This window comes from Heliconius melpomene, chromosome 10 (assembly GCF_056956725.1).
Source record: "Heliconius melpomene rosina isolate 202511_hmr_F chromosome 10, ASM5695672v1, whole genome shotgun sequence".
In the NCBI taxonomy this organism is placed as follows: domain Eukaryota; kingdom Metazoa; phylum Arthropoda; class Insecta; order Lepidoptera; family Nymphalidae; genus Heliconius; species Heliconius melpomene.
Window position 1 is genome coordinate 4,553,170 of NC_140398.1, and position 11,539 is coordinate 4,564,708.

The 11,539-nt window shown below is 34.6% G+C and overlaps 1 protein-coding gene and 1 pseudogene across 1 annotated transcript; one reads left to right on the forward strand and one right to left on the reverse strand.

Moving 5' to 3' along the window:
• Positions 1-891: 891 nt before the first annotated feature.
• On the reverse strand, positions 892-2,850 carry LOC146535234 (protein neuralized pseudogene; annotated as a pseudogene).
• Positions 2,851-3,570: 720 nt separating this feature from the next.
• On the forward strand, positions 3,571-9,884 carry LOC146535235 (UDP-glucosyltransferase 2-like). Its single transcript, XM_085191111.1, has 4 exons — positions 3,571-4,576; positions 5,615-5,837; positions 9,033-9,252; positions 9,597-9,884. Exons 1-4 carry the CDS (start codon positions 3,758-3,760, stop codon positions 9,862-9,864), a joined length of 1,530 nt encoding a protein of 509 aa, XP_085047237.1. The 5' UTR covers positions 3,571-3,757; the 3' UTR covers positions 9,865-9,884.
• Positions 9,885-11,539: the final 1,655 nt, after the last annotated feature.

Here is an 11,539-nt window from a genome sequence, read left to right on the forward strand (position 1 = left end):
CGCATAGGTCAAACCGGTCGGCCAGTCGTTTCTTGTAACACACGCGAAGCGCATGTCTCTCGCTTGCTTGTCGCTCGCTTGCTTATATCGCTAACGCCACGTGCTTCATTACTTAACACATAGTACACACATTCTATACTGGTGACCCCTAGTTTGGACAATGTCTGTTGAGAAAATGGTGAAAAGCGCAACCGGACCACGCCCGGCAACCAGTGCTGGGGCACGGTCGATAGAAAATGTCGATGTGTTTCGTGTTGGTGTCAAGGTGCCACCATTTTGGCCAGAGGAGCCAGATATATGGTTTGCTCAAGTAGAAGGACAGTTTGCGATATCTGGAATTACTAGTGATGTGACTAAATTTAATTATGTAATTGGACATCTCGATAATCAACATTCCAGGGAAGTGAAAGATATTATCGTAAATCCACCACCGACGGAAAAATATGAAAAATTAAAGTGCGAATTAATTAAAAGATTGAGTGCTTCGAAAGAAAATAAAATTAAACAATTATTAATGTACGAAGAGCTTGGGGACCGAAAACCTTCCCAGTTTCTGCGACATCTGCAAAGTCTGGCAGGATTAAATGTCCCCTACGAAGTTCTAGAACGTGGTGATAAAACATTTAAAATATCCATAAAAGGTAAAACCGTGACAGTATCAGTAGACCGCATCAAACCAGCCTACATACTGTCCGATCCTTCTCCCAATCCTATTCCCACGCCTACTCCTAAATCCAATCCTAATTTTTCTTCCAATGCTCCCATTCAAGATGGCTTAAAGCGAACTCGCTCAAATCGAATTGTTCGGTTTCCCGATTATTATCGCCCTTGACAGTCTCTGGCGGTGGGTGGTGTGGCTTGATGAAGAATCGACTTGCGCTCGCGCATAGGTCAAACCGGTCGGCCAGTCGTTTCTTGTAACACACGCGAAGCGCATGTCTCTCGCTTGCTTGTCGCTCGCTTGCTTATATCGCTAACGCCACGTGCTTCATTACTTGGACGGTAGGGTTGTTGGTTGGAGCATGAAGGTGCTGGAGCGATGGGCTGGAGATTAGCTAGGCAAAGCTGGGACGACGTTGTATGGGCTCAATATAATGCGCACTGGCCAACGTCAGTCCCTGCTGGTTAGCTATATTCTGGGCGCCGTTTTGTGGTGGTAGACTGACAACCAGAACTGTACCCCCAGCACCTGCTGCCAACGGCGCTGCTGATCCCGTCAAAACCCTCAACTGTTGAGGGGGAGTTTAGGCTTGAAGAACTTGAGAACTTAACATCCTAACTTTCTGAGTAGCTCCATATATATCCACAAACGCCCACAATCTTAGAGTATGGTCTACATGCATAACTGTCACGGGATTCGATCCGTTTCTACTGACTCGCACTTCACCGTCTAATGTCAAAGTGACAGCTAATTCATCGCCTCGCCTAAGCCCGTTCGCGGCGTCACGTCTCACTACCCAATACTCAGGGCGATCTAACAGCTGTTCGGCATCATCAGGTAGATCACAGGGTCTTAGGATAGCTGGATCGCATGATGTCAGGCCAATGGCTAAGCTTCCCGCATAAGCTATTTCCGTAGCTAATATTTGGACTACAATCGTTTGTCCTGGGCGCATTGGACGAGCTGTGAACACGTATCCTTGGCAGAATTCCGCTTCAATTCTCGCAGCGACGCCTCTATCATTAATAAATTGCACATTTCTGCCTTTCGTCCTATGGAGACTTAGTGGCACCAGTGGGTTCTGATATCTGGGCGGTGGAAGAGGTTCTTCAACGGATAACGACCTCATGCTACTAACTAATCTATCAGATTCTTCTGCAACCGGGCTTTGTGTGCATCTTCTAACTTGGTTGGGAGCTCTTGGGTCTGCGAACTGAACTGCTGTACAGTTACCGTAGACATCAACTAAGGCCCATAATGGACTCCTTGTATCAACTCCTGAGAAGAACAACCCTTTATCTTCTCCATTAACTCCGAAATGAACATCACCAGCGGAATTCACGTAATAATACAAAATGTTATCCTTTTCACAGAATCTTTCACCTAAAGCCTTGGCCCAATTTCCTGGCTTATTCGTGAGGTCTGGACAGGCATATTTTGGAAGTGCATGTGCTAGAGTAGTTGGATCGTGGGTGGTGAATCCAATACGTATAACACCACTCCAGCTATTCGATATTTCAAGGAAACGAAGGCACACCTTTTCATTAACCCTAACAGGTCTAGCGCTGAAAGCCACTCCCTTGCAGAAGGACTCGACACGTCTTGCCGTAGCACCGTCGCGGGAGACGCGTACATTTTCACCATGGACCGCGTGGAAGCTGAGCGGTGGAAGATTGTTCGGGGTACCACCAGTACAGGAGGTGCGAGGTGCTGGCATAGCACTCCCCGTTTGACCCATTTCTTCTTCAATAAGATTCACACTTTTCTCGATCAAAAATTATCACGATATAATTAAAAAAACAAAGAGTATGTCCGTCCATTCATACATTACAATAACGACTGAATTATAGACATTATTTTACGTATTAAAAGTTATTAATTTAGATATCGTTTTATTAATGTGAACGGTAATATATCTAATTGGAATCTTGTTAACTTATTGTCTAAGTTGAGTATATTTAATAATATAAAATGTCAAAAATATAATAAAAAATTAGTAATTATTGCACACGATATGTTTGATAACATAATACATTATCTATGGGATTCTCATAGCATATAGTACATTCTGTTCCTGTTAGACCTTCACCTATCACTGAATAAGTATGGTGGGAGCTTGAAGGTATAGATCTACTGGTGGAAGGTCCAGGGACCCTCTCGATCCTCAAAGGCTCGTGGCCGTTTGGCATTTGGAGTTGTTCGTTGGAGTTGTTCTGGCTAGTGGAGGAACATTGACCTTGGTGTGGCTTGATGAAGAATCGACTTGCGCTCGCGCATAGGTCAAACCGGTCGGCCAGTCGTTTCTTGTAACACACGCGAAGCGCATGTCTCTCGCTTGCTTGTCGCTCGCTTGCTTATATCGCTAACGCCACGTGCTTCATTACTTAACACATAGTACACACATTCTATAAAATATTTGAAATACTTATATATTCGGTTTAGCTGTAGGTTATCAATTAGAATATAGGTTTATACAAGCATATCGAAACTATAATAAGTAAATATTATACACCCATTACAAATTCTGATAAAATGTTTAATTGTATTATTAATAATAAAGAAAGGCATGTAATAGATACTCGTATGCATCCCCAGATATGCCTAACCAGGCATAATTTTAAGCGAAAACAATTTTTATATGTAACTACATAAAAATTTTGTTTATGCTTAAAATATCAGCATTTTATATAGGAAATAGAAAACATATTTTTATATTTTTACTGTGTTGAACAAAACACAAACACAAGGTTAATTATTTTTAAAATTATTAGTTAACTTTTTCAACCCAACTTTTAATATTTTTATGTATGTACCCACTAAGAAAAAAAAACACATAATGTCAATTTTGTTACATTTTAGAAAAATATTTTTGCAAGTATTATATAAAAGGTGTACAAATAAAGTAAAATGACAAATAAATATTTCTTCTAAAGCTGTCGTAACTTAATAGTTATTATAAAAAATGTAAAATGACATGCTTACGTTGTTATACATTTTTGCGGAACATGCAAATATTATATAGTTTGCTATCGCGTCGTTGAGTTATGATAGCGCTGGTCACTTATTCAATAGTTGTGTGTGTATTTTACTTAAAATATGTCGAAAATATTCGTGTTTATAGCTTTTTTGACATTATTATTAAAATGTGAACCAGCCAGGATCTTAGGTGTGTTCCCTGCACCAGTGATAAGCCATCAATTGGTGTTCAGAAAACTTACAAATGAGTTAGTTAAACGTGGGCATCATGTCACCGTTATAACAGGACTGCCTACAAATGAACCACACTTGGAAAACTATACAGAAATAGATCGAAGTGACATTGGGTATAGCGAAAGAAAAAAATTATTAGCAAAAGAAATGAATACATCGTACAATATGTTTACTCAGTATTCAAATATTCTAGAAATAACATTCTCCGTTGTAGATGGAATGATAAACTGTCCAGAAGTAGAAGATTGGATTAAAAATAAAAATGAACATTTCGATTTAATTTTCGTTGAAGATTGCGTAAGATCAGGAAGTGTTCTTTCCCATTTATTTAAGGCACCAGTTATATCTATAAGTTCCTTTGGAGGAACATTTGAAACATTTGATATTGTGGGGGGAGCTACACACACCTTTTTGTATCCTATAGCTACAAGAAGAAAGTATCGTGATTTAACGATATGGGAGAAAATGTTTGAACTATATGTTGACTTTAGATTGCAAAGAATGTATAAATATTGGGAAGCTTTACAGGATGAGACTAATAAGAAACGTTACGGCCCAGATACGCCAACAATACATGAGTTAAATAATAATATTAAAATGTTATTTCTAAATATACATTCAGTTTGGGATTCAAATCGTCCAGTGCCCCCGAATGTTGTTTATCTTGGTGGTTTACATCAAAATCCTGAAAGAGAATTACCAAAGGTTTCACTTTCCATTTTTTAACTAATATTTCAATATTTTATTTTTTTAGCTTTATATCGTATCTCGCACATAGGTAACGTAGGCGAAGGATACCTTGGAAACTTAGTATGACGATAGTCCTTCCTTCATTAAGACACTTCTGTTCAGGGAACAAATCAGGGAACAAGAAGTGATACATTAGGTGGCGGAATCGGCGCCGCACAGTGCTGTGACATATACGTCGCATGAAAAAATGTATCTGTTAACGAGTGCCCATTGGATTTTATTATTTTATTTTGTTATTATAATACCTCAAACCATATTTCCAAATTGGAGAACCCTGATTCAATTGAGTGGTACACCATGAAATATTTATGTGGTAAAAAATTATAATTAATAATAATTAATTATAATTATGCTTCTTACTTATATTTTTAACGTTTAACGAAAGAGCTAACTATATAATTTGATAATATCCCAAGAGAAAACCAGTTGTTCGAGGATATTTATCAAAATTATAAACGCCGTGCCTTGCCTCATTACTAGATCGAGAAAAATTAAAATATTAAGTATTTCATTGGAGTTGGAGTCGAACCCATCACCATCACGTTTACGGCCTTGAGTTTTAGTATATGCCTTCACAAATTAAATACAGTATTTAGCTATAATATTTAATAGTTGGTAACGTGCTTATTATTACACTATTATCACTTATCAACCAAAATGAGGATGTTAATTTGTTTAATTAAATTTTTAACAGTGTTATTTTTTGTTTTTATCTTCACTTATATATGTTTTTGGATGTTTTATTCTTTTTTTATTTGTTTTACGTATTCTAAAGATATAGTAACGTATTTAACGTCAAACATCATCGCTTCATTAAATCTAACTCAAGGTTTTTTTTATAAAAGATTGTAAAGCTTGATGAAAGTTATTATTACAAAAAAATCTTTTATAAAGTTGGTGGCAAAATTCACCATTCCATCTTACTTTACCATTGTAACCTATTGTAACAAATTATCTATATAATTATATTAACCTGAAGTTATTTCCTTACAGGATCTTAAATCATTATTAGATTCTTCTACAAATGGTGCTATATATATGAGCTTGGGTACTATTGTAAATGAAAATTTGTTTCCAAGAGAGAAAATTCAAATATTTATAAATGTTTTCTCTAAACTTCCATACGATGTGTATTGGAAATGGGATGGGCACGAATTGGTAGGACTACCAAAAAACGTCAAAATATTCAAATGGTTCCCACAATCGGATTTCCTTCGTAAGTATTATGTTTTTTTTTGCTTCTCCCTAGATCCTGCACATAGGATGGAATTGGGGACATTATGTTGAGCTATTTCTTTCTACATTAAGATACTTCCGTTTTTAGGGTTCCGTACCTTTTAAGGAAAAAACGTAGCCCTTATAAGATCACTTTGTTGTCCGTCCGTCTGTCTGTCTGCATGTCTGTCAAAAGCCTTTGTCTTAGGAACGCTTGGAGATATCGAGTTGAAAATCAAACCATGTACTTAAATCTACGGCGTCATGTTATCCTGAATAAAATGTATTTCTACATAAACTTAAAAAATGAAACTTTAATACTTTAATACTCTATTGGAATATACAAGAAATTTACACAAGAAACAACCTGTACGATAATAACCGCATTAGTGATACACTGTGTTGCGGCTATTAACGCCCATCTCCCTAGCGTTGCTTAGTAACTATTGTAAATATATGAAACAGTAAAAATTTACAATGAAATACAATGAAATACAGAAAAAAAATTTAAAAAAAAACTCTTAAAGTTTATAAAAGTAAGTGGGTTTGTGTGAATGTGTGTTTGTGTGTGTATGTGTTTGTGTGTATGTGTGTGTGTGTATGGGTGTGTGTATGTGTGTGTATGTGTGTGTGTGTATGTGTGTGTGTGTATGGGTGTGTGTATGTATGTCCCTTATTATAAATTTTTGTTCTAAAATTAACTATTGAATTTAATGCATTATCTAGGCTATTAATGAAAGATGCGATATTCGTGTTGGATGGGGATCGATATAGAGCAATGAGAGCAATATTGTTGGAGAATTTAATTAGTAAACAATTGGCTTCATCAAAAACAGGCTCCACTACTTCACAAATTAAATGGTCTCTAATATAAACTATAACACCATCATTTTGGTTACTATGACTTGACTTGAAGAAACCGAAATTGGGAATGTTGGGTATGACTGTGACTTTGCTCAACCAACATTCTGACAACACTATCACATCGATATTATAAGTTAATCTTTCCAACAAAACCAAAAGAGAATCGAAATTACAAGTAATGCTTCGGATGTTAACATGAAGGACTTTTAGACCTGCATCAAATTTGAGATATTCATTATATTGTTCGGGAGTACATATTTGGGAGTCTGACACTGATATATTTTCAATATTTTCTATAATCGATTTGTCAATCAACATTTTTATTAATATTTATAATGTGGGTGCATATTATTATAATTACCATTTTTGGGGTTACTTTTAATGGGCTTAGTTTAGACCTTGAGCCTAGAGGCTTAGTTAAGACCCGCATAAAAATTATGTTTAATTACTTTAGAGACTTTGTGGATACGATTATTAATATTTGAGTTGTAAATTGTGTATGTTGTAAATATTTTTTATGTTGTGTAGTTTTGACAAATTAGTAAAAATGATACTCATAAAAAAATTATACATAATAAATAGTACATGATTACAAAAAGCGTATATTTCATAGGTTAAAATAATAATTAAATCTAGTTTGAATAAAAAAAAACGATAACACTAATAGACATAAAAACGGCTAGTCATTTCATGGTTCTTAAGCCGGACAGATCATTCTCATCTTTTATAATCTTGAAACGTTCTCCTTCCTTCTTCCTTAAGAGTATTTTTCCATTTGATATCCAACAGTGAGCGTATTCCTTTGTCTTAGCAAAATCACGAGAAAGATAAAATAGCCTCTTCATCTTGGGCGATAAACTTTCAGATATGTAAATTGGTTTCGACGGACTATTAAATCCCAGCTTGTTTGTGGTCAATCCATTATTTTCTCCATTAATTTTCCTATACATACGAATAATTCTCTCCTTCATCATGACTTCTGTAAAATCTACAACAATGGACCGAGCTGCAGAGTCACGCGAATTGATGCGAAATACATCCTTTATCTCATACGGTTGTATTGATACATTGAGGTGTTTCCCGATCGAGATGACAATGTTAAGTAAGTTATCCTTGGTTTCTGCATGAGCTGGCGGAATATTTTTTATTTCAACACAAGTTGCTCTGGACAGTAGTTCAGTTCGTAGTTTTCAATTTTACTCTGTAAAAGTTGTATCTGTTGTTGATCTTTATGACGTTCTAAGTCAAGTTTTTCAATTTGGCAAACTATCGAATCGTATTTTTGTGACAAGAACTCAACCGATGACTGAATTTCATTGTTTTGTCTTTTTATTTCAGTTACGGCTACAGAGAGCTCTTCAAGTTTGTGATTTTGTTCTAATTTAAAAATACTCAAAATATCTTTTATCTCTGTCATAAAAGAAGCCAATCTCTCTCCGATATCTACTGAAGGAGAGCGTCTTCGTTTAGAACGAGAAGTAACATTCATTGTACCAACATCGGGAACTACTCCTTTGCTCAAGCAGTCTTTCATCAAACTTGGCTCCGATAGACAATGTTGCAATGGAGAAGATGACGATGTGTGATGAGTCCAAAGATCAGTCCTTTGTCGTGTCACTGATACACTCGCACTATGTTAAACTGCCTTATTTAAACGAAAATTCACTCTTAAAACACATTGTTTCTTGAAGTTTTCTTTATTCACTTATTAACAACGTATATGGAGAGCTTTTGGACATAAATTTATTACTTAATAAGCACTGTAAATATTATAAAACCAATTAATTATGAAATGTGAAAACCTTTGTGGTTAAATCCTAAAAAATAATAGCCTTAAAAGGGGATAAAATTTGGTATTGAAGCCTCTGGTTCAAGTGAGATATCATGAGAAGATGAAGAATAAGAGAAAGAAAAATGGCTCTTGCTAAGCTAAGTTTAAATTTCAGAACGAGCTCGAGACCTCCAATTTTTGTACGAAATCCTAGGTGAGCTAGCCCAACTCGCGCTTGTCTCGTTTTTTTCCCTTTACTGGTTTATGAATGGTGTTTTTATATATACTTCGTCTTATTCATGCATGACGCAATAAAGAATGTTATCGATATATTAAGCGTAGTATAATAGAATTATCCACGGTATTGGAACGTAAATAATATTGATTAGGTTGGCATTTTGAAGAATATTTAAATTTAAATTATTTCAATGTAGTTAAGTAAAGCGTGGTTTAATTCCAATACTAAATATTGAATGTTTGCAAGTTGTCTCAAGGTACAAAAAGGTATGTTTTATATATGCAATAAAGAATATATATACGAGTACACATTTTATTTAACAGGGCATACCAATATCAAGGTATTTATAACGCAAGGAGGACTACAATCCACTGACGAAGCTATAACCGCTGGAGTACCTTTAATTGGTATACCAATAATATTTGACCAATATTTAAATACTGATAAATATGTTCAACTAAAAATAGGAATGGAATTGGATATAACAACACTTACAGAGGAGATATTTAGAAATACCATAACCGAAGTTATAAATGACAAAACGTAAGTTGACTTTTTATTGATGTTTTTATATATATAAAAAATCTAATCCTTCTCATAATTGTAACAAATACTTTGCTAAGAACCGCATCAAAATCGAGTCAGCCGAAAACGAGATGATTACGGACAAGCAAACATACAAACACACCTATCGTATGTTTAACTGTGAACCTTCTTTTTTGACTTCTCTATGAGAAGAAGATCTTTGTTTAAAGACACAGGATCAATTAATATTTAATTGGTTATAGAATGAGTTTCAGTGAATGTTTCAATGTTATTGGGACCAACCTTAATAAACTAAGGAACTATTGTTACTATTATTTACAAATTGTTATTTTTTATTTTAGATACAAAGATAACGTAATAAAACTACGGGAAAAAATAAACGATGTACCTCAAACGTCTTTAGAACGCGCGGTGTTTTGGACAGAACACCTGTTAAAGCATGGTGCAGAACATTTAAGGGCACCTTCAGCGAACATGTCTTGGTATATATATTATGAAATGGATGTAATACTGACTGCTATGATTGTCTTTATAGTAATAATTATATTTATTGTTAAATTTCTAATTGTTTTGTATAATTTATTTATAAGAAAAGTTAAAGTAGATTAAAAAATTGTTACTGAGTTGTTTATATTTTTTTAGTTTCACACTTTTTCATTATTGTATCATATTTCAATGTATCCAGAGAAAAACTTGTGTTAAAATATTATCATTTTAAAGATAATATCCATATACATATGTTTCTCTTTACCTATAAACTAGCGGACGCGCGCAGCTTCGCTTGCTTATTTAGGGGTTAATTTTAATAAACCATGAAACACGTGTTTAATGAAGTATTTTTAAGAGTCTAAATTTTAAATCTTATAAAAATCGGTGGCGATTTAAAAAAAAACCATACAAACTTTCAACCCCTATTTCACCCTTTTAGGGTTAAAATTTTTCAAAATCCCTTCTTAGTGGATGTCCAGATTACGAAAGTAAACATCTGTCCAAATGTCACGTTTCTACGCACAGCGGTTACAGCTGTGCATGCGTCTTACCTCAGTCAGTGAGGACAAGTCCTTTTATATATATAGATATAGATATTATGAAACAAAGTTCTCCACTGTCTGTTCGCGATAAACATAAAAAGCACTGCACGGATTTTAATTTAGACAGAGAGAGAGAGAGAGATACATGAGAGAGATTTTAGTATACTCGCATAATTCATAGTTTTATGTGAATTGACTGAAATGTAACAATTATTGTTGCAAAGGTCGTAAAAAATCTAGCTTACAAAAGGTTTTAGAGGGATTGAAATATTTTATTCGTAACACTAGTTCCCTCTGAAAAAAAAATTATCGATTTATCAAGGAAATAAATATATATAACTAGCGGCCCGCTCGCGGTTTCACCCGCGTGAACTATGTTATTATTAATTTCTGTCTCCATGACTACGTCCTAATGACGTCTATGCAAAATTTGAGGCTCCTAGGATTTGTAGTAACGAAGTTTCATACAAACTTTCGACCCCAAAAACAACCCCTTAGAAGTCGAATATTGCAAATTCCCGTCTTAGCGAGCACCTACGTCCTATAAGTAACTCCTATGCAAAATTGGAGATTCCGAGCACTTGTAGTTTCTGAGATTTCGTGATGAGTGAGTGACCTTTCGATTTTATATATATAGATGATTCTTTCGTGAAATTATACAAAAAAATATAGTTTATAAGGTATTAAAATGATTTTTAATTTATTACAGCTATAAAGAAAACATAGTTAAGTTACGCACATTAATGAAAGATGAGGCTCAACCGGCGTTAGACCGAGCTGTATGGTGGACCGAAAATGTATTGAAATACGGCACCGAGCATTTAAGATCACCTGCTTTTAATATGCCATGGACTGAATATTACGTTAGAATTTTATTATTTATATATATTAGTTAGAATTAGAATTAGTAATTATTGTTATATTTTCTTTTATAGTTGCTTTAATTATAACCAAAATTTTACTTAACCTTTAACTATGGACCTGACTTTTTTATAACACACATATGGACGTCGGGTCTGTCAGACCAGTGTATTTATTGGTCATATTCCGTCTGTTTTTTAAAGGAAGAAGACAATTTTATGTTTTAGTTTACATGAATAGCCTCAAATCAAACAAAATAAATATAAATAAAATCGCTTTTTATTAAAGTTTACGCATCACAACGATTTAAGTAACTTAAAGTCACAATTTCAGTCTTTGGCCACATGGGATGACTCTTAAGAAAATAGTACTATATAAAAAAGACAGATAAT